General features: G+C 57.2%; 2 protein-coding genes across 9 annotated transcripts; both read right to left on the bottom strand.

Moving 5' to 3' along the window:
• Positions 1 to 497: 497 nt before the first annotated feature.
• On the bottom strand, positions 498 to 16927 carry FURIN (furin, paired basic amino acid cleaving enzyme). 8 transcript variants are annotated; one of them, XM_027089402.1, is made up of 16 exons: positions 16885 to 16927; positions 7957 to 8296; positions 7479 to 7577; positions 7270 to 7365; positions 6821 to 6949; positions 6634 to 6710; positions 6270 to 6358; positions 5568 to 5740; positions 4912 to 5124; positions 4359 to 4459; positions 4134 to 4237; positions 3940 to 4057; positions 3649 to 3828; positions 3123 to 3247; positions 2914 to 3024; positions 498 to 2660 (listed from the first exon to the last, which is right to left on the bottom strand). In XM_027089402.1, the coding sequence occupies exons 2-16, from the start codon at positions 8131 to 8133 to the stop codon at positions 2074 to 2076; spliced, it is 2379 nt and encodes a 792-aa protein (XP_026945203.1). In that variant the 5' UTR covers positions 8134 to 8296; positions 16885 to 16927; the 3' UTR covers positions 498 to 2073. The 8 variants fall into 8 exon arrangements, with proteins under 8 accessions (XP_026945203.1, XP_026945201.1, XP_026945198.1 ...); XM_027089400.1 differs by lacking the exon at positions 16885 to 16927 and adding an exon at positions 13813 to 13985; XM_027089397.1 differs by lacking the exon at positions 16885 to 16927 and adding an exon at positions 11527 to 13250.
• Positions 11984 to 17695, bottom strand: LOC113610783 (translation initiation factor IF-2-like). The gene is made up of 2 exons (XM_027089183.1): positions 17690 to 17695; positions 11984 to 13761 (listed from the first exon to the last, which is right to left on the bottom strand). Exons 1-2 carry the CDS (start codon positions 17693 to 17695, stop codon positions 12781 to 12783), a joined length of 987 nt encoding a protein of 328 aa, XP_026944984.1. The 3' UTR covers positions 11984 to 12780.
• Positions 17696 to 22668: the final 4973 nt, after the last annotated feature.

The following is a 22668-nucleotide window of genomic DNA, read 5'->3' as shown; positions in this document are numbered from 1 at the left end:
CCTGGTGGAACTGGCACGGCTCCTCCACCCCCAGGCAGGGGCTTCCTGTCCCAAGGGAGACCTGTGGCAGGCGAGGGGCCTGGGCTGGGGAGTGGAGAGGTATGGCGTTCCCAGTGTGGGACTCAGGATCTCCCCAGCAAAAACCATCTTGGTCCAGTTAGGCCCCACTGAAGGCCTCAGCGGCCGGGCTACTTCAGCCAAGGGAGACCCTGAGCAACTGGACACAGGCCATCACTCTCCACCCTGCTGGAGTCCAGGCCTGTGGGGGTGGAGGTGCTCAGCTAGTCCCACCCCTGGGGCTTGGGGCTTGTCTCCAGCTGCTGTCCCTTCCACACCCCACCTAAAGAAGGCTCTGAACGCCTCGGGAGGTGGACTTTGGGCACTTACAGGTAGGCAGGACATCATGTGGGCATGTAACTCGCCCCAGCCCTCACCCGCACCCCATCCTGGACGCAGCCCCAGGTCCTGGGAAGAACATCACCACACTGGAGACCAGGCCTGGTTTGCATAGTCTGCACGTTTAATCACTTTAAAACCTCTAACATTACCTCGTGTCCATTAAATAGAACCAACAATGCTGGGCCTGTTTAAATTACAAGAAAAAAAAAAAAAAATCACTGTGCACCAACCCAGTATCTTACAAAACCAGCTGGGCTGGCCACAAGGGTGGGGGGGATGGGAGAGGCGGGGGTGCCCCTGGGCAGGTGGCTGGGTGTCAGGAGGGGCTAGGGGAGAGAAAGAAAAGGGGGCTCCCAAACGGGAGGGGACTGATTGTCCTAATGGGAGGGGTACAAAAGGCACGTCAGAAGAGGGGGCCTTGGGGGGCAGGACAGGTCAGTGCTTTCTCCACCAGGGCACAGTGTTGGAGGGGGCTCAGTGCCACTGCCTGCCCACCCCTGGCACTTGGAGAACCACTGACCCATGAGCCCTTGGCACGAGGAGCCCCATCTGAAATGGATGACAGCCTGCCCCTTCTATCGTACTCCTCCTTTCCTAGGGCCCGCCTGGCCTGGCCTGCCTCTTCAGGACCCGGGGCTCAGCTACTCCTCAGCAACACGCTGCAGACCCCCACACCTCAGGGCCAGGGCAGCCGGGGGGAACAGCAGGGTGGACAGTGGGTGTGGGAAGGTGGATGGTCCAGCTGCTACCCCCATTAAAAATACCAAAAAAAAAAAAAAAAAAAAAAATCAGCATCTAAAGTGAAATAATCACAAAGTGAAAATATATCCTCAAACAGCCCCTGAGATCCCCACAGGGGAAAGCAGCATCGGGTGGGAGGCGGGAGAGGCCGGCTGGGCCACCGTCCCTCCCCACCACCCACCCAGGGGCTCCGGGACTGTGAGTGCCAACAGCCCAGGCAGCCCCGGGCTCAGAAAACAGGGACTTGGGCCCTGGCAGGAGAAGAGGGTGCCAGAGAGGGGAGGGTGCTCAGCATACCAGCACGGGGCTGGGCCAGCCTCACTCAGCAGGCAGCCAGCTGTAGTGGAGGTGGGCAAAGGGACACACACATGTGTGCACACACGTGTGCACCCTGGAAGTGCCTGCCTTGCCTTGGTCCCTTCCTTCGCTTACTGCTTCCGCCCGAGGCTCACCAGAGGTGGGGGACAGGGTCAGGGATGCAAAAGCCCTTAGAGAGGTGGCCTCCTCCTTCAAATACCCCCTAGGCCAGCCTCCCTGCTGCCTGGATGGGGACCATTATTGCTTTAGAGGGACAGGGAAGGGGCGAGAACTGCAGCCCGGGTCAGGAATCCCATAAGGGAAGGGCTGCCCCTCTTCACTCCGCAGGGAACTCTGGCTGGGGCCTGGACCTTGGAAAGCTGCCCTAAAGGTTTCACTCCTTTCTCCACACGCAGGCGTGCTGGGGGTGGGCAGAGGCCCTCCCCTGCTCCCCAGCTGGTCCTGGGGTCCCACCTCAGGCAGCCGGGGGGCCCAAGGGTAGGGTGGGAAGCCGTCTCTGCCTCTCTTGCCTCCCAGCTGGGGTCCAAACCCAGTCCCAAGATAAAAAAATACTTTGGTGAATTAAAAAGTGCCCCAGGAGGGGATGGGCTCGAAGGGGCGGGCAGTAGGCGCTCGTCAAAGGGCGCTCTGGTCTTTAATAAAGGCGGTCCTCTCGCCCCGGCCCTCGTCCTCTTCTGAGTCGGACGGGCACTCCTCCTGCCAGGCTTCGGGGGGCAGCCCCTTGTAGGAGATGAGGCCACGGTCCATGGTGTACACCTTCACCCCTCGGAAGCTGAAGCCCGAGCGCAGCTGCAGGACCAGGAAGACAGTGACGAAGACCAGCACGATGAAGGCGCAGCTGAGGCCGGCCACCACCTCGGGCAGGTGTGAGGGCAGCAGCCCCTCCCGCAGCCGTGGCTCTGCCTCCACCTCCGCGGGTGGCGGCTGCTGCGGCTGTGGCGACTCACGGCTGCTCTGGCTTTGCCGGGAGCACGTCTGCTCCACAGGGTCCAGGGAGGCGTGGCTGGGGCAGCTGAGGCAGTCTGTGGGGGCTGGCCCCTGGCACGTGGCACACGAGGCGTGGCAGGGGGCACAGACGCTGGCCCGGATGATCTCCACGTTGTTCTCGGTGCTGTAGTGCGTGTCGAGGACTTGGGGAGTGAAGCCTGGAGGGCAGCGCTGGACACAGCTCTTCTGGTGCAGGGAGAAGCCTTCCTCGCACACTGCCGGCACGGGGCAGAAGGTGGGCGTCAGCCAAGCCGCCCATGGCTGTTGGGCCCTGAGCCCCACGACAGTGGCAGCCTGTGGACCTGCAGCCCCAGGCAGTCACCGCTGTCCCCAGGAGCTCCCACCCGCCCCAGGACTGTGGTCACCCTGGGGTCCCAGCATCCCTTCACACCCCTTTTCCTCCTTTAGGACAGGCGCCCTCTGTCCCCAGCCGCAGGTTCCCAAGCCCTTGCAGCACCCACGACTGACCCACACAGGCCTGGCTGGACGTGAGGGTCTTGCAGCCGATGCTCTCAGGAGGTGTGGGCAGCCCCTCGGGGGCCGTGCCGTACAGCACGAGGGTGAACTTGGTCAGTGTCCCTAATTGAGGGGGGAAGCAAAAGTCAGAAGCCACGCCCGGCACCCCAGACTCCGCCAGCGCCCCTCCTCTATCCCCAGCCCTCGAGCACCCCCAATACCATAGTTATTTGCTTCACTGGTGTTTTCTATCTCCAGGACCCACTCGCCAGAGGGGTCCTCGTCCCAGGAATGGGTCGTCATGAAGGCCCAGTCGTTAAACCCGTCTGCAGAGTAGTCGTGCGGCCTGGGGAGGAAGGTGCACATGGCTGCCTGAGGCCTCGGCGGACCCCAGCCAGGCGACACCGAGCCCACAGCACACGGACCACACCCCCTCCCCCGGTGCAGCAGAACCCCGCTGGGCTGGAAGTGCCTGCTGGGTGTTTCCCAGGATGCCAAATGTTCTCAACCAGAAGATTCTGGAAATGTGCAAGGGTACTACACATGGGAAGGCACACAGACATGGCATTTAATGGGCAGAATCAGGGATTCCTGCAACATGGGACAGTCCCATAGGACAAAAACCATCCTTCCCAAAATGCCAACAGGGGAAAAGTATTTGGTGCCCTTCAGGGCTGTGTGAGTGAATGAACGAATGCACGTGGATGTGAGGGACAGGACAAGCTGGACAGAGGAGAGGGCAAGCACCTGGCGGCCAGCAGGGTGGAGCGGGTGCCCATGGGGCTGACCAGGTGGATGGCCAGGTCACCGCGGCGGTTGTATGACAGGGTGAGCCGCGCCTGAGTGTGTTCCAGCCGCGTGATGTGGCTGGGCTCCCCCACGCAGGCGGTCACAGTCTTCCGCACCTCCAGACGCTTCCCGATGTCCCTGCGCAGACAGCACCGTGATGGTCTATCAGCCTGGCCCAGGGGGACCAGCGGGCACCCCTGCGCCCCTCAGGTCCCACCTGCCCCCTCCCAGCCAGGGTCCAGCCCTCACTTGGGCTCAGTGAGGATGTCGATGATGCACTTCCGCTGAGGGGTCACCGTCGTCCAGTTCTGGGCCAGAGCCACCATGGCACCTGCGTCCAGTAACCCGTAGCCATACGAATGGCTCACTGTGGGGCAGGGAAGGCGGGGTCAGCTGGGAGGCACACAGGGCCCCCGCAACTCCCAATCCAGCCCTGTCCTCACCTTTGCGGCCCACACCATTGGTGGCCCAGTCGTTAGCATTGAGGTGGGCTGGCTTTGAGGTCTGTACCACCAGGTGCTGCATGTCCCGCCAGGTGAGGTTCTTACTGCAGAGGAGGGACGGAGAGGCTTGGGGGCTGTCTCTTCGGAGAGAAGCTGGAGACCAAGGCCTGCCTGGCAGGGGGCGCTGGTGGGGACAGGGTTGCGCCTCAGCCCCCACCCACTTACTTGGCCTCCAGGGTGAGAGCGATGATGCCCGCTGCCAAGGGGGCAGAGGCAGAGGTGCCTGTGTGAGACTCCGTACACTTCTGCCGCAGGTCAGTGGTCACCTACCAGGAGGACAATGATGTTGGGCCTGTAATGCGGGGAGGGCACCAGAGGGGGGCCACCTGCCTGCCCTCCCTCTGTCCACAGGCCCTAAGCACCATAAACAGGAGTGGGGAGCCAGGGCCAAGAAACCCTGGTCCCACCTGCTGCCTTGCTAACTTGCTGTAGACAGGCCAATACCTGGCCCTTTCCCGAGGAATGAGAGGATTGAACTGAAGGTTGGCGATCATTAAGAGCAATGCATATTTTTAAGGAGAGTCTTCTCAGGGGCTTCACCGATGGCTCCACAGTCTCCAGGAGTCTTGGAGAGCTCCCTAGCCCCCATCCCATGATGCTTTAGCCACCACCACCCAGCCACGTGCGGGTGGAAGGCAGATGGGGTTGGAAAGGGGGCCCCGGGCAGAGCCAGCAAGCAGCCTCGTTTCCCCAGCCGCCACCCCGGGGCAGGACTCACGATCTGCTTCTCGTTCTGGTTTCCACTGCTGTAGGTTGTGGCCAGCGTGGACGAGCAGGCCTCACTGTACCAGGGCACGTTGCCGGACTGCGTGGCGCTGCTGATGGACAGCGTGTAGATGCTGTTGGTGTAGCCGTCGCAGTTGCAGCTGTCATGTTCCCGGCCCCCGTTCCCAGAGGCCCAGACAAAGATGGAGCCCAGCCCCCCGCGGCCCTGTGGACAGAGTGGGCTGGGGTCACTCGAGAACAGGACTTGGGGGAGGCCTGGCAGGAAGATGCTGCTCGAGGCTGAGAAGGATGGAGCCTCCTTCTCCGGGGACTCTATCCAGCCTCTGTTCCCCTGGGAGACCCCTGGTGGATCTCAACCTTTTTTGCACAGAAAAAAAGAGACCCAGACCACCAACCAAAATGCTCTGAGTGGTGATTCCAAAGGGTGGAATTATGGGTAATTAGTATTTACTTTTCTCTTTTTCTGTCTTTCTAGTTCCTTAACATTTTAATAACATTTAATAAACAAACTTTGTGTAAATTAAAATTAAACACAAGAATAAATAAATAGGAACAGAAAAAAACAAAGAACTATGGAAAAGGTAGCGCCTAGTTTGCCCCCAGAGGCTGGGCCTGGTTTCTAGGGTGGGGCCAGGACCCCCACCTCACCTGGCTGACCCCCCGGAAGAAGGCCTCCTCAGCAAGGCGGGCTGGCCCATCCACGGTCTTGCCGTCGTCCTCGGGGCCCCAACTGGCGCTGTAGATGTGGATGTGGTTGGGATTCAGGCCCAGCGAGCGTGCCTCTACCGCATCTGTCACTTCACCGTCCAGCATGCGCACCCCTGGTCATGGAGGGGAGCGGGGAGAGGGATGCTGCGTGGGTCCAGCTGCCAGGAGCACTCCCTGGAGCACACCCAGCCTTGCACCCAGAGGATGGGCAGGGGAGGGCAGAGGATGGTGCTGGGAAACCCTGAGCCCCTAACTCCCTGGCCAGCCTCTGCCTTTCGAAGACAAGACGCAGGGGAAAAGGGGAGAGCTCCCTGGGCCCCAACTACACATTCTGGACTAGGATGAGTCTCTGGGGTCCCAAAGGAGCATGGTGATCAAGGCCTGCCATGTAAGGACTCGGAGTGGACAGTGAGGAGTTAGGGAGACTCCTGCTAAGAAACACTCCCTCCACCCCACAGCACAGGGCCACCAGCACAGGGGGTTCAGCTTTTTGAGTTACTAAGAACCCTCTAAAGAAGAGCCGTGCAGTCAAAAGGATCCACAGCAGGAAAGTGGCAGACACTGGGTGGATGGGAAGTGAACAGAGAAGAATCCCACTGGAAGGGTCGTCCCAAAGACCGGGTGGCCAAGGCCTACACCCACCTCCAATACGGGCATTGTAGGCCACGCCTACGCCACAGACACCGTTGTTGGCCACTGCAGCCACCTCGCCTGCACACCGTGTGCCATGCCTGCCGGGGCCAAGAGCACAGCATTAACAGTGGACAGAGCATGGTGGGTGCAGCCTGAGGAGCAGGAAGGGCCACATGCACGCCCCTCTACCTTTGCTGTCCCACATCTGTACACAGACCACACCACCCCCTCCTCTTGGCCTATGGCCACCTCCACTCAGACCGAACCTTCCCTCAGAGCCCCAGCTAGACCAGGACTATGGAAAAGACTTCAGCCTCTCAGGAAGGGCACATCTGCTTCCTCAGCGGAAAACAGAAGGGAAGCAGATTCTTACCTGTTGTCATTCATCTGCGTGTACCGAGGCTGGGGGTCAGGGTCCTGGTCATTGACATCGAAGCTGGCCCCAGGATCCTGGAAAGGACATGGCCATTATCAGGGTCAGCCTGAACCCACCAGCAGAACAGGACCATCCCTGGACTCCCCTCGCCAGGGATGGCTACCTCCCTCCCTGGCCTCCTCACATAATTGCCTGCCAAGTCCGGGTGGTTCTTCTCGATGCCATCGTCCAGAATGGAGACCACGATGCCACGCCCCGTGTAGCCCTGGGCCCAGGCCTCCTTCACGTTCAGGTCCCGCTGGGTGACACCAGACTGCAGAGACACCCACCCCCGTCACCCAGCACTTACGAGATGTGGTTGCTGGGTGAGGTTACTGGAACCTTGGAGAATCCCTTTGCCACCCCCAAAAGCTCCTTCTCCACCCGCCCCTACTCCTCAAATGCCACCACTGATTGTCTGGGCTCATGGAATTATAAAGAACTCTGGGAGGGTGCTCCCCAGGGCTCAGCAGGATGGGCTGGAGAAAGATTACTCAGCAGACAGAGGAAGACTGACAGGAGGCCTTGAAGTCAGCCTCACCCACTCACGGGACCCCTCAGTGGATGGATGGATGCGCCAGGCAGGCAACGTACCAGGTACCACTGCTGGGGAAACTTGGGGTCCGTGGGCTCCTGGTACACGTCCCGTTTGGTCCGTCGCTTTGCCACCTGCTGCTCCAGCCACTGTACCTGTGAGGGAGTGAGGGAGAGATGGTGTGGCTGGAGGAACGGGGAGGGAGAGCGAGGCCTCCTGAGAACGGAAAGGGAAGGGTGGCAGCAGGAGGGGCTGGGGCCGCACTCACTTGAGGTTCCCGCTGCAGCCGGCTGTGCCGCGGGCGGTGAGGTGACAGGGACCGCTTTGTCACCGCTCGATGCCAGAAGTGGTAATAGTCGCCGAAGATCTGCAACAGAGCAGGGAGACTGAGCCGGGCTTTCCATCTGCCAGTCCCCATGGAGGCGGGGGATGGGGGTGGACAACCGGCTGCAAGGGGAGGCTCACCACGGCAGGGGGTGGTGGGCATCTGCTCCCCGCCCAGGACCCCGCAAGGAGGTGCAGGGGGCCGAGGGGGACTCACCCCCCTGGGATACACTGGTCCACTGAGCAACCTAGGCTAGAAGCCCCAGCGCAGGACAAGCCACCCATAACATGCCTACTACCCAGATGCCCCTGAGAAGACAAGCCCCAGAGTTCCTGCTCTGGGTGCTGGAACCCCTGCCCTCATTGGCCCCACGCCCTGGCGATGTCCTATGCCTCGGCCAGCAGGAGGGAAGAACACCTACCTGGCCCAGGTTGAGGAAGCCATGCTTGCGTGCCACACCGTCAGCCACGGCTGGGCCTCCAGGAATGCGCACGGCCCAGGTATTGGTGAAGACCTTCTGGCCACGGGCATCGGCCGCCAGCAGGACCAAGGCTCCTGCTGCTGCTACCACCCATAGCAACCAGGGCCTCAGCTCCATGGGGGGGACAGGTGGCCGGGACCCCGGAGCCCCTGTCTCCTTGGCCTGGTCACAGGGCCTCGGCTCCCGCGTGCCTGCTCACTGCCTGTGGCCCGGGGCTGACTGGCGGGGGCATGGGACCAAGACGGGCGGGACTGCGCGGGGAGGATGAGGGCTGCCGGTTCTGAGAGGAACAAGGGAGGAGAAGAGGGAGAGTCAGTCGCTCCCCAGCCACACACTAAAGCTGCCTTCCCACCCCACGGCTCACTCCAGGCCTGAAAGGGGCTCTGGCGGGGAGGGGTGAAAATCCAGGCCCCCAAGGTGAGCAGGATAGATGGACAGAAGGACCGCCTCCACACGCAAGAATACGGAAGTGGGATGAAGAGGACCAAGACTTGAGTCCCTCAAAATAAGAAGCAACAACTGAATAAATGCTTGCCAGAATTAAAGTCAAAAAGGTGGGTTAGGGACTTCTCTGGTGGCGCAGTGTTAAGAATCCGCCTGCCAATGCAGGGGACACGGGTTCGAGCCCTGGTCTGGGAAGATGCCGCGGAGGAACTAAGCCCGTGTGCCACAACTACTGAGCCTGCGCTCTAGAGCCCGCGAACCATAACTACTGAGCCCGCGTGTCACAACTACTGCAGCCCATGTGCCTAGAGCCCGTGCTCTACAACAAGAGAAGCCACCGCAATGAGAATCCCGCACACCGCAACGAAGAGTAGCCCCTGCTCGCCACAACTAGAGAAAGCCCGTGCGCAGCAACAAAGACCCAATGCAGCCAAATATAAATTAATTAATTAATTTTATTATTTTTTTAAAAAGGTGGGTTATAGGGACTTCCCTGGTGGCACAGTGGTTGAGAGTCCGCCTGCCGATGCAGGGGACACGGGTTCGTGCCCCGGTACGGGAAGATCCCACGTGCCGTGGAGCGGCTGGGCCCGTGAGCCATGGCCACTGAGGCTGCGCATCTGGAGCCTGTGCTCCGCAACGGGAGCGGCCACAACAGTGAGAGGCCCGTGTACCGCAAAAAAAAAAAAAAAAAAAAAACCCTCCTGCCACTGCAGGGGACAGGGGTTTGAGCCCTCGTCAGGTAAGATCCCACATGCCGCAGAGCAACTAAGCCCGTGGGCCACAACTACTAAGCCCTCGTGCCACAACTACTGAAGCTTGCACTCCTAGAGCCCAGGTTCCACAACAAGAGAAGCCACCGTAATGAGAAGCCCTTGCACCACAATGAAGAGGAGCCCCCGCTAGCCACAACTAGAGAAAGCCCGCGCACAGCAATGAAGACCCAACGCAGACAAAAATTAATTAATTAATTATTTTTTTAAAAAGTGGGTTATAGGGCTTCCCTGGTGGCGCAGTGGTTGAGAGTCCGCCTGCCGATGCAGGGGACGTGGGTTTGTGCCCCGGTCCGGGAGGATCCCACATGCCGTGGAGCGGCTGGGCCCGCGAGCCATGGCCGCTGAGCCTGCGCGTCCGGAGCCTGTGCTCCGCAATGGGAGAGACCACAACGGTGAGAGGCCCGCGTACCGTAAAAAAAAAAAAAAAAAAAAAAAAAAAAGTGGGTTATAAAGCAGTAGGTACCTATAATCCCGTTTTGTTTTTAGAAAACTATTTATACATGTATATTTACATAAAACCACAAAACATAATCTGGAAGGACACATGCTAACAATCGTTCTCTCAAGGTGGTGAGAATTATGAGTAATTGTTATTTTCTTTTGTGTCATGTATATTTTCCAAATTACCCAGGTATATTTTATAAAGGAATAAAATGTTGGCTTTTTAAAGTTTTTTAATGGGCGGTGTCTACACAGCTCACTAGCGCTTCCTAGTTCAGCAAAGGAGAACCAGCCATAGGGAGTTACCTGCAAAGACCCACAGCCCCTGGCAAGAAAGAGTGGGTAACCTAAGGTGGGATGGGGGCTTTGGGGGCTGAGCACGGGGAGGGGGGATCGCAGTGGCTTCACCCTCCCTCTTTGGCCCAGACCATCAGCAAAGTCAGGGGCTCAGGCTCTTTTTTTATACAGTTTCTTGGGAAACGCTGGGGCCACCCAGCCCTGGCCTGCAGGCCTCTAGCAGCCCCCTCGGTCGCTCCACACCCACCAGCCTTGCGTAATCTGAGCCCGGGCAGCCAGGGCAAACACTAGCTGCTGAGCCAGGAGCGCCAAGGTGAAGCTGAATCAATAGTCCGAGTGTTGTTTTTCCTCCTTCAGCAAACAGACAGCAGGACCTCTCTGCCTGGGGCCACATAACTGTCCCCACATAGGGCCCCTGGCTAGCCAGAAGCCAAGCCCCTGGGGTGGGGAGAAGCTGGGGAAGGTCCCCGTGGGGCTGCCGGAGGTGTCCCGCCTCAGTGCCAAGCTTGTTGAGCAGAGCACCTGCCTACACGGCCCCGGATGCCCCCACCACTCCCAGGGCCCAGCCCCAAAGGGGGCCACTCTGCTGGACGGCAAAATGAAGCTCCCCATCTCACCCGGGCCCCGGAGAGCTGGACAGGCGGGCTCACCACTGGGAACACTCCTTTTCCAGAGACTGCCCTCAGCCACAGTCAGCCTCCCTGCCTGCTCCTGCTGCAGTCCCACCCTGCAGGCTGGAGAGACTCAACACACAATTCCTGGAGTATTTTCAGTTTACACCAAAATAACCTGACAGCTGATGGCAGGAGGCATCCACAATGCAGCTCCTCCTCACCCTGGATGGGCAGAGTCCATAGGGTTCCCGGACAGGCCTGGAAGCCACAGCCCCATGATGCCTTGGGCGACCAAGTTCCGGAAAGCTGGTCTGAGCAATGGCTGGGCAGCCAGACATTCAGCCCTAGGGGGTGAAGGAAACCCAAGCCCCTCATTTAACAGAGGATGTGGAGCCCTAGGGGCTGAGCCAGATAGAAACAAGCCCTCTTCTCCCCTTCTTGCCACAAGAGCAGCCTCTTGGGTTCAGATGTCAAGAAAGACCATCTCCTGACCACAGTGCTGTGAGCCGTACTGGAACTCCCAAATCAAGACTGGGTTCATCTGCATCCAGCCCAAGTTCCGGGACATTGTGGATGGAGCTGCAGTTGCTTGGTGGTAAAGGTGATTATTTAATTACCTTGCAGCACCCAAAAAGAAAGCGGGCTTCAGGCACAACCAAACAATTCCCCAAGAAAGGACCAGGCTTCATCTGCTCAGCATCCCCAGCCACGGTGAGCCGTAGATATGGCTTCCACAGAGCCTGAAGCCTCCAGACAGCCCTACCTCAGCATCCTGGAGGGCGGGAGGGAGGGAGGGAGGGAGGGAGAGAGGGAGGGAGAAAGGGAGGGAAGGAGGGAGGGAGGGAGAGAGGGAGGGAGGACCCCCTCCTAAAAGAGCAGGCACTGAGAACAATGAATGAATGGGCTTCTCCCCACCCCCATCCCAGACTCTGACTCACCCTCTGAGTCCCAGTTCGGCTCAAACCTGGAGGCTTGCTGTAGTTCCAGCCTCCTGTGAGGCCCTCTCACATGGGAGTCAGCTCCAGGCTGTGGCCACAGAGAGACCTGTGGGTGCTCTTTGTGGCTGTGTTCTAGGTCAAAGCCCTTTTCTCCAGTCCCAGGAACCTCCTGACACAGACACCCACTCCGAGGCACCCGAACTGAACCTCCCCCAGGTCCAGCTGCTGTTTCCCAGGCCCTGGGGGTCTGGCGTGGACAGGGCTGCCTGGGAAACCTGGTCCCGTCTCTCTTTCCAGCAAAGAGACACCAAGCCAGGTCCTGTAACAGGCACTGAAGGCTGCGCTGAAATTCTGAATTCCAATCTTTACTCATTTTCTGTGTGATCTTAAGTCACTTCCTCTCTCTAGGCCTCAGTTTCCTAGATGGTAAAAACTGCTAGACCAGAGGTTTTCAAACTTTTTTTTAAAGCCACAGAATCTTTAAAAAATCAAATCTTATGTGGAAACCCAATATAGGATATCGTAAAACTTCGGCCACTCTGGTTGAGACGGGTCAGGCTTGGCTACTCTCCTATGCTGTGCCCACACCTGGCCAGCAGCTGCCCAGCCCTCACTAGGCCACATCACCTGGGTTCCCCTCCCACTTCCCAAGTCAGAAAGAATTCTGACACCCTCCGGTGGAGGAGGGTCTGCACCCCCAGGGGCAAGGGTCAAGAGGATGGCGGGGAGAGCAGGTACTGACCTGACAAGTGACTGCTGTAAGACCTGTCTGGCAAGCAGGCCGCCCCTCAGTCCAGCCACCCCACGGGGGCAGCAGGGGTCTCGGCCAGGCCTCCGCGGGAGGCAGCCCCAGAACCTACCTGAGCCAGCCTCCCAGCGCCCGCGGATCCCGCACCTGAGTGTCTCGCCGCTCAGGTGTGCAGGCGGGGACGAGACCCGGGCGGTGAATAATTCCCTCCACCTCGCGAACAACCGCTCCTCCCCTCCCCCGGCGGGAGCGCAGGCCCTCCCCAGCCGCGGAGTGGGCGAGCCGGCGGCGGCCCCCGAAGGACGGCCCGGAGGCGGGAGCACCCGGCGCCTCTGGAATTCTCTCGCCATCCCGCCCCCAGCGGGGGCCCCGCTGGCGCTTCCTGAGGTCAGAGGGCTTGCCCCGGCCCCAAGCGGAAAAGTACCGGCACCTACAAGGGCTGGGAGCCAAGCCGGGCCCGACGCTCTCAGGTGGGCTGCGGGGCGCCCTTCCTGCTCCCCGCGGCTTCACCCTCGGGGCCGGCCCGGGGGCCAGTTTCGAAAGCCGGGCGGGCAGCCGGGCCCGGGCTGCCTCCGCGCCAGCGACCCCGACCCTCCCCCGCCTGCGCGCCCGGGCCGCGGAGCCAGCTCCTCCGGCAGAGCGGCCCAGTCCGGCCGGCTCTCCTCGGGCCCGGCTCCCGGCGCGCTGCCTCCACCGGGCCCCGCGCCCTCGCCGCTTACCCTAGGGAGCCCGGGCGGGGAAACTTTTCCAGGCGAGCGCCGCGGCGGCTCGGGCGCCCCTCGGCCGAGCGGAGAGACCGGCGGCGGGGCCTGGGCTCGACGCGGTCCCCGCGCCGGCAGCAGCGTCACCGCGCGGAGGCGGGGAGGAGCGGCGGCGCGGCCTCGGCCGGGCCGGCGACCAGGGCAGGGCTCGGCCTCGGCCTCGGCTCCGGCTCCGGCGCGGGCGGGGGCAGCGGCCGGGCCGCGGCGGCGGCGCGGCTTGTTTACTCGGGCCGCTGTCAGCGGCTGCGGCGGCCCGGGCTCCTCCTCCTCCGCCGCCGCGCCCCCTCCCCCTCGCGGCGCCACCTCCGCGCTCCCCAGCAGCCGCCGCAGCCGTCCCGCCGCCCTGGCCCGCCGCGCCGCCCATGCCGCCCGGCCCCGGGCCCGCGTTCGGGGCCGGAGCGCCGCAGCCCCCGAGCTCCGGGCTCCGAGCGGCGGCCTTGCGGCCTTCCGGGGCGCCCACTGCCTCTGGCTCCCGGTCGGGGCAGGTAGGAAGTGGGGCCAGCGATCCCAAAGCCCTCGCGGCCGCCCGGCGCGTCGCCCAGGCCCCACTGCCCGCACCCCCGCCCCGGGCTCGGCTCTTCGCGCCGCGAGCTCCCCGGGCCAGCGGCCGCGGAGACCCGAACTCGGAACTCCTGGCAGGGGTTGGGAAGGGCTCGAGGCGTCACTCCGAGTCCAGTCTCGGCCGGATTCTGGGGAAGCTGGCCTTCTCCCCCCACTTCCCCACTCCTAAGCCACGAGTTTGGGCACGACCGAGTTAAGTGCCCTGGGATGACGCACCTGGGGTACCCCATCTGAGGTCGGGCTTCAGCGCGCCTGGGCAAACCTCCTCGTCGCCTACGGTTAGAGGACTCACGATTTTATTTGCATTTATATAGACAGGTGGATGAGCAGAACAAGTAGCCCATCCCCTTTTAATTTTTTAAAAACTTTTTTTTTTTAACTCCAACCGCCTGCCAGGCACCAGGCCAGTCATTTTATATTATCTCCTTCTCATGTACATTATTTAATCTACATAATCCTTTCAGGCTGACATTATTAATCCCATTTTACAGATAAGGAAACTGAGGTGCACAAGGTTTAAATAATTTGCCCAAGATACCACAACTAGTAGGCCTCAGAGCCTGGAAGAGATCTAGGGCTTTGGCAGAGCCTGAATCTGAGCTACTTGCAATATACCAGCCGGCTCCTCTCCCTCCCTGGGTCCCTGCCCTAGAAAACGTCTGTGCTACTTGGCCGAGGCCACCACTGCTTGAGCTGAGAGAGAAAAGAGGGGAAATGTGGCCAAAAGCTCCCCAGGCTGGGTTATTCCAAGGTCGCAGAGCAGTCTCTGCCCATCCTTTCCTGCTCGCTTTGAGATAACCTGGCAGAACAATATTATCCTGTGACCTCTTCAACACCGGTTTGGGGATAATGACAAAAACGAGCACCGAACACTGCAGAGCATGTTCTCAGAGCGAGGAGTGGTTCTCAGCTCTTTCCGTGTGTTAAATTATTTCATCCTTACCACAAACCCTGCAAGGTGGATACAATTTTCCTTTAGGGATCTTTCATGTATCACTATCTATGGAGGAGGAAACTGAGGCCCAGAGAAGTTAAGTAACATTCGTAAAGTAACTCACTAGGTGACAAGTCAACCAGCAAACCTGCGTTCAAAACCCTGCAGTACTATTTTATACTTTGCCACCTTAGACAAGTTATTTAATTCTCAGAGCCTCAATTTACCCCTCTGTAAAATGGAGATAATATTCAACTAGTGGGATAAGGTACTGTTTGGGCACCTGTACAAACAGTGCAAAAACCAGAAACTCAGGGAAGAATGTTGGGTCCTAAAAGTTGAGCCGGGGGCTTCCCTGGTGGCGCAGTGGTTGAGAGTCCGCCTGCCGATGCAGGGGACATGGGTTCGTGCCCCGGTCCGGGAGGATCCCACATGCCGCGGAGCAGCTGTGCCAGTGAGCCATGGCCGCTGAGCCTGAGCATCCGGAGCCTGCGCTCTGCAACGGGAGAGCCCACAGCGGAGAGAGTCCCGCGTATCCAAAAAAAAAAACAAAAAACAAAAGTTGAGCCGGGAGATAAGTCCAGTTGGCCCCCTCTTGGAATGGGAACTGCCCCCCACAGGGAGCAAAGACTCCTAGGGGCCACCCTGGGGTGGCCCTAACTAGCAGCATCAGCCACAGTTGGGAAAACAATACTTCTTCAGTCAGACCTAGGCAGGAAGTGAGTCACGGTTCTTCCTAAGTCTGTGAGCAAGAGATCCCTATTTAGGGGAAATAGGGACAGGGCTGGTTCCGTCTAGCCTCGGAGTCCCGCAGTGCCCTTCCCCCTTGTCCTCAGACTTACAAGAAAGGTCAACCCGGAAAGAAAGCAATCCTGTCTGCCTCTAGGTGCCCCACCCATCCTGGAGGCTGGCCCCAGGGGAGCCTCAGTGGGTCTGAGGGGGAGGAGGGGCTAGCCCTGTCTCAGACGGCTGCCACCCAGCAGAGGCACTGGAGCTTCCCAGTTTCTCCCGCCAGCCTGCCCCTCCAATCCTGTCTTTGGCATAAGGAGAATTCTTTCAACTGTTGCTCAGAGGTGCATCACTGAGGGGAGGAGAGAGGAGAGGACCGAGAGAGTGAGCCCTTGCCCCGGAGGATCTCCACCTTAGTCTTGCTCCTATTTTAGGGTTTCCCATACAACTGTACTTTATAACGATTCGGTTGTTAAAAAGAATGTGGAGGGAATTCCCAGATGGTCCCGTGGTTAAGACTCTGTGCTTCCACTGCAGGGGGCAAGGGTTCAATCCCTGGTCAGGGAGCTAAGATCCCTCATGCCATGTGGCGTGGCCAAAAAACCCCAAAAAAGCAAAAGAGAAAAAGAATGTGGAAGACACCCTCCTTGCGAAAAGCCCTCTGGAGAGAATCCCAGCTTGCCACAGCTGGTGACTGCTAGCCAACTTCTTTCTTTTTCTCCTGGAGCAAGTCCTGTGGGCAGGTTTTGTTCTCTTTATCACTCCCAACAATTTGTCTGAGGCCTTAAAAGCCAGAAGGAAATAAACTGCCTGCAGAGCCCAGGTCCACTGACTTGGGGACCTAAGAGCCCAGGGGCCTCTGGATCACAGTTATCAGTTTTACACAGCAGTTAATAGGACAGGAGGCACCACGTGACAGAAGTCTAGCAACAGACTTGTTGGGGGGTGACCTGTGGGGTGGAGCAGGGCCTGATGGGTAAGGCCTGAGGGAGAAAGGGGCTGTGACCAGTTCCCACCTTCCCAGCAGGGGGCCAGAGGAGCTGTCTAGCCAGCCAGGCCTCTCTTTATCCTTGGATTTGGGGCTAACCTGCGAGACTCCCAAGAGCAACTGTTGTCCTATGGTAAAATCCACCCAGTCACCCTTACCTCAGGCACTCCCACTGTCCCCTTGGAGTGCTCCGGGGGACCCTTTCTCTCAAAATCTCTGCCCCACTCTCAGGCACCTCAAACAAAGCCTTCGCAGCAGCACCCACACCTGGGCTTTTTCTTTTTTCTTCTTCTTTTTTTTTTTTTTTTGGCTGCACCACTCGGCATGCAGGATCTTAGTTCCCGACCAGGGATCGAACCCACGACCCCTGCAGTGGAAGCACAGAGTCTTAACCACTGGACTGCCAGGGAAGTCCCCCCACACCTGGTTTTAATCAAAATGTCTGCACCACATCCACACATGCATAGAAGAGCAGACAACAAAATTTAATTGGTATTTTCTCTAAAAGGGTGGGATTTGAGAGCTTTTTGTTGTCTTCTTTTTGCTTACCTGCATTTTCAGGAATTTCTACAATAACTTTTAGAATAAGATAATTAAAATTTTAAGTCATGCAAAACTGAATAAAGCATGCCCATACTTCACCATCTAGCTCCAGAACAGCTGGGGTCCCTCCTGAACGCTGCTGGGGCAACAGTCAGCCTCCTCCTATCCCATCACTGGGCGGGGCCCTTCCAGTTCTGGCTAAACCACTTTGGGAAAACCTCCTTTATAGGACAGGAAAACAGGGTGTCTGTGTGGGTGGGGGGAGGAGCTAGAAGTGATGTGGTGGTGATGTATCTGGTCACACTGGGACAGGATTGCAGCACGGTCAGCCCTTCTCATGTTCCCAATTACTGGGCTAGCTCCGCACTTACCTTTCACCTGCTGGCTCTGCCGCCTCCCCAAGTCACTGGTCAGCTTAATGTTTCCCTTCTGCTGGCTCTGTGTCTTCTGCCTTGCCTTCGGTGCCCAGGCAGTGCTACCCACAATTGGGCACCAAATAGGTGCTTTGGGTGCAGTCTAGTCTGGCAGACATTCATTGGGCACCTGCTGAATGCTGGGCCCTGGGACCTCAAGCTGAGTCCGTTAGAACTTGTCCTCAGGAAGCCAGCGACCACCTCTGAGACATGACAGTATCTTCCTGAAGCTTCACCCTCCCTTCTGGCCTTGCAGCTCCAACAAGCTCTGCCCTTCCTTCTCCCTCTTGATACAAAAAAGTAAAACAGTTAACATGACTTCTTGTTGAATTTTCCTATCAGTTTTGTTACTGGAACAGGATTTTGCAACCTCACACTATTGACATCTTGGGCCAGGTTATTCTTGTTCTGGGAACTGTCCTTTGCATGGTAGTATGTTTAGCAACATCCCTGGTCTCTAAACACTAGCGGCCAGTCGCACCTCACCGCCATTATGACAACCAAAAGTGTCCCCAGACATTGCCAAACGTCCCCTGGAGGGGGGCGTGTAAAATTGCCCCCAGCTGAGAACCACTGGTCCAGAGTGAGGGCTGGGAGTGGTGCAGGAGACGGTAGGTGTGCTGGGATTTCAGGCATCAGGGGTTGTCTGCTGGGAACTATGCACTGAGACAGCAGGCAGCAAGAGAGAAAATTCCCAAACCCCAAACCGCCTGGCATGGCAATGCGACAAATGGGGCCATTTAGTGTGCAGGGCAAACAATCTTATGTATCTCCACGACGCCTGAGGACATCGGTCTCAGGAACGTTAATGATAATGCTGAATTGAGGAAAGGAACAATCACATTGATCACACTCTGTTTACTGAGGTGGGGAAGTGAGTGAGCCAGCTTCGCGTTAAATATGTATTTAGAAAGCAGATCAGTGGTGGCTGGGGGCAGAGGGGCGGGGCAGGAGGAATCTCTGGGGAGTGATGGATATGTTCATTATCCTGATTGTGGTGATGATTCCATGGGTACACACAAACGTCAAAATGGATCAAGTTGTACGTTTTAAATATGTGCAGTTTATAGCGTGTCAATTATATGTCAATAAAGCTGTTTTAAAATGTATTTCATTGTTTAACGTTTTAGTGCTTGAAAGGCATTATTTTGGAAATTTACTAACATGGAGTAGCCATTTCTTGACTGTGCCAGATGAATGGGGGGAGGGGTGGTGGTCACTGCAGTACTTAAAAAGGAAACGGCAAAAAAGAAAATGATCATGGGGCTTCCCTGGTGGCGCAGTGGTTGAGAGTCCGCCTGCCGATGCAGGGGACATGGGTTCGTGCCCCGGTCCGGGAAGATCCCACATGCCGCAGAGCGGCTGGGCCCGTGAGCCATGGCCGCTGAGCCTGCGTGTCCGGAGCCTGTGCTCCGCAACGGGAGAGGCCACAACAGTGAGAGGCCCGCGTACCGCAAAAAAGAAAAAGAAAATGATCATGGGCCTAAGGAAGGAGGAAAAGGGATGCTGAGAACATTCAGCTCCGACTTCTTTCCATGAAGCCAGCGAGAGCCTGTCCGCTGGTTTAGAGGAAACACTGGCGAGTTTTTGCATTGGATGATGCTGTTCAAACTAACGTGTCTGGAAAGGTATTATCAGGGGCTTGGGAAAAAAAAAAAAAACAAATGTAGTGCTGGCTGCCAGGAAAGGAACAGATGAATCTGGAAATTACAGGCTCCTCCACTACCATTAATCCCTAAAACAAACACTCCTGGGGGAAAAGCCAGTTAATACCTGGAGGAGGGCGGGTGCTATCCCTCAGTGGGGCTGGTACAGCTCGGCAGCGGAGAGCCTTTATAGGAGCTGGGTGCACGGGAAAGTTGCCAGAATCGACCGTGCCCAGGGGGGTGCACTCAGCAGGGAGGGGTGCCAAGATGCCCAGGAGGGAGACCTGGGGGCGGCAAACAATGAGAGGCATCTCGAGGACAGTTCAAGTGCTTTTTAGCTGATGGAGACCTCCACCGAGGGTCTCAGAAGTCCAGAGTGAGGAAGACGTGCAAGGAGAGGCCTAGCATGGGGATGTGTGACAATAAAAATCTCTGTTTGTGGAGAGTTGATTGTGCACCAGGCATTTCAATCATTCCTTCCTCAGACATTGACTGGGTGTGGTGCGGGACCTCCTCCAGTGCTCCCGTTGTGAGGGAAGCAGACAGCAGGTAACTAAGCCAGTTTATAAGAGAAGTTCAGATCCTGGTAAGTACTCTGGAACAAAAATAACAGAGGGGGTTGTAGTAGTGCCTGGGGGAGGGGAGGATACTTACTGTTCCTGGGATGGTCAGGGAAGGCCTCTCCGAGGAGGTGATATTTGAGCAGAGGCTTAAGCAAGAGACAAAGGAGTGAAGATCTGGAGAGAGGGAGTCCCAGGCAGTGAGCAGAGGAAACCAGGGTGCATGGGCCTGGTGTGTGAGCTTGTGCACTTGGAGAGCAGACACTTCTCCGGAGTGCCGTGGGAGAGGGTGACAGTGGGAATAGCTGGGATGAGAGGGCTGGGCAAGGCTAGACCATGCAGCATCTGGCAGGCTGGGCTGGATGCTGAATTGAACAATGGGCAATTTGGAGGAATTTTACTAATTTGGGCCTTTTCAAAGGCCCCTCTGACTACCATGGGGAGAAGACACGTCATGGGGGGGTGAGGGTAAGAGTGGGAGCCCCACGACTATTCTGTGCAGGAGGCACCATTTGTGACCCTCCCATGTTACATGTGGGGTGAGGGGTCTGGCTTGGGGACGTCAGGGTGACTCTCATAACCACTAGGCGGATATGTGGGCTCCTGAGCAGGGAGCAGGCCTGGGAAGGATGGACGGGAGCCAGGCCACTTGTCTGCCCTGGGAAGGCAGAACCTCCTCAGGCCAAGAGCTGGCCAGGGCAGCCAGGCCTGGGGCCCCACTGCCCAACCGCTTGGGTGGGTTCAGGTGCTTCTCCCTAAATTACATCCCTGTCAGCATCTTTAGCTTCAGACTTGGCAAAAAGGGATTGCCCTGAGTTAACAGTAAAACTCCCAGAGCACTCACCGCTCATTCCCTGGCAGGCACCCTGCTATGTGCTTTCCTCTCACTGCCCCCTTTACTTCTCATAGCAACTTGAGCTGGGCACCATTGTTATTCCCATTTTACAGATGAGGAAACTGAGGCCTTGAGAGCCTGCTTGGAGTCACAGGAAGAGGAAGATCCAGGATTTGAACCTGGGGAACACACACACTTAAACCACTCAGCTTTCTGCCTCTAGAAGAGGGTGAACAAGGGCTGAATCAGATGCTGATTCCCAAGGCACCGTGATGTGGGTGGCTCAGCTGTGATTCACCTTTTACTTTTTCTTGGACAAGACTTGTTCACCTGCACTCTCCCAGTCGTAATGTTGATGTTTCTATAGGGTGTGTGCTGCAGAACCACAGAGCTGCCCTTCCCCCCATACAGTGTGCTGTTACCAGCCCAGCCCTGACACTCGCTTGAATGCTACCCCCAATCCCTGGGCAAATTACTTAACCTCTCAGGGCCTCAGTTTCCTCATCTGTAAACTGGGGTAAAAAATACCCAGCCCATCAGGTGATACCTGTAAAGTACTCACTCAGCACAGCGTCTGGTCTGCAGTGGTAGCTACTGTGATTAAATTACACCCTCCTTCCTTCTGAGGCAGGCACACTCTTTCAGTGGGCTGGCTGTGGAGTCTTCTACCTCTTCTGCATTGGCCCAAACCCAGGCGTTCGTGGATGAAATCTCTGCCCTCCCTGTGGCCCTTCTTTGGTGCCGTTAGGTGATTTTTTTTTTCCTAGGAGGAGAGCGGCCAGCCTCCTTGCATTGCTGCTGTGCCGAAAGCAGCCTTTGGTGTGGCCTGGTCCCTGGGTGGCACATGAGGTGCCTTGTAACCATTTTGCAAGCTGCCTGCTCCTTTGGGATCAGAGGTCAGCAGACGGTCCTCTGAGGCAGTGCTTCCCGACATGTTCACATCATGACACGCAGAAAATGTGGGCAGCCGCTGGGGCAAAGGGACCAGGCTGATTGAGGCTGGTGGGGTCTTGGTGGCAGCTGCCACCCCACACCCCAATGCTTGCTTGGGGACTGGAGGCTCTAGAACCCATTTCAGGCACATGAGTGGGCAGTGCTCGCTAAGGAGTGCCTGGCGGTCAGGCCACATCACTACCAAGTCCTCTCACAGAAACCTGGGCAGGGCCAGTCTTCTTAGTTCCCTGACCAGGAACGGAACCCGTGCCCCCTGCAGTGAAAGCGCACAGTCTTAACCACTGAACCGCCAGGGAAGTCCCGCGATAGGGCTCTTTATCATTGACATGGGTCTCAAATCTGAGTCCTGTACACTCCCTTCATGGGAAAGAGACCCCTGCAGCCTCCCCAATGCTGATTGAGGTGTAAATTATTTTTGTTTTATTAGGTATACTCCTTATAGTTGTCATGCAACCATCAGGCCAAAATGAGTCAAAGGTCAAAACTATACAGAGGGCTTCCCTGGTGGCTCAGCGGTTGAGAGTCCGCCTGCCGATGCAGGGGACACGGGTTCGTGCCCCGGTCCGGGAGGATCCCACATGCCACGGAGCGGCTGCGCCCATGAGCCATGGCTGCTGAGCCTGCACCCGGAGCCTGTGCTCCGCAATGGGAGAGGCCACAACAGTGAGAGGCCCGCGTACCGCAAAAAAAAAAACCCGGAAAACAAACAAACAAAAAACTATACAGAAAAATACACATAAAGCAATCTTGCTCATACCTCTGCCCCTTCTGTGCAGCCCCCTTCCACACTTGAGTACCAATTTTTTAAAAATAATTAATTTATTTTGGCTGTGCCGGGTCTTAGTCTCAGCATGTGGGATCTTTTAGTTGTAGCATGCGGGATTTTTAGTTGCTGCATGCGGACTTCTTTGTTGCAGCATTCATGTGGGGTCTACTTACCCAACCAGGGAGGAACCCAGGCCCCCTGCACTGGGAGCGTGGAGTCTTACCCACTGGACCACCAAGGAGGTCCCTTGAATACCAATTTTTATTAGATCTGATTTATCCTTCCAGTATTTCTTTCTGCAAACAAACAAACAAACAAAACCCCCCAAATTATATGTACACACACATTTATCTCTCTCTATTCTTGTACTTCCCTTTTTTTAATCAAAAGGTAGCACATTACAATTTGTTTTTTTACTTAGCAGTACATTCTGGAGAAGTTTACATAATAAAAATAAACAAGGGATTAAAAGATACACGCTATTATATATAAAATAGATAACAAACAAGGACCTAATGAATAGCACAGGGAACTATACTCAATATCTTTTAATAATGTATAATGGAAAAGAATCTAAAAAGGAATATATAGGGACTTCCCTGGCAGTCCAGTGATTAAGACTCTGTGCTTCCAATGCAGGGTATGTGGGTTCGATCCCTGGTTGGGGAACTAATATCCCACATGCTGTGTGGTACAGGCAAAAA

Source organism: Aethalodelphis obliquidens, unplaced genomic scaffold, assembly GCF_003676395.1.
Source record: "Aethalodelphis obliquidens isolate GAN/ISIS:26980383/991018 unplaced genomic scaffold, ASM367639v1 scaffold65, whole genome shotgun sequence".
In the NCBI taxonomy this organism is placed as follows: Eukaryota; Metazoa; Chordata; class Mammalia; order Artiodactyla; family Delphinidae; genus Aethalodelphis; species Aethalodelphis obliquidens.
Note: the sequence above shows the minus strand (reverse complement) of the source record. Positions and strands in the feature narration are given on the sequence as shown.

What these genes read in the sequence shown, in the direction of transcription:
- FURIN (XM_027089402.1), bottom strand. Translation starts at nt 8,133, where the DNA reads ATGGAGCTGAGGCCCTGGTTGCTATGGGTGGTAGCAGCAGCAGGAGCC. An exon ending in GACATCCTCACTGAGCCCAA is followed by an intron (nt 3,829 to 3,939) that starts GTGAGGGCTGGA and finishes CTGTCTGCGCAG; the next exon opens with GGACATCGGGAAGCGTCTGG. An exon ending in TCCACCCTGCTGGCCGCCAG is followed by an intron (nt 3,248 to 3,648) that starts GTGCTTGCCCTC and finishes CTTCCTCCCCAG; the next exon opens with GCCGCACGACTACTCTGCAG.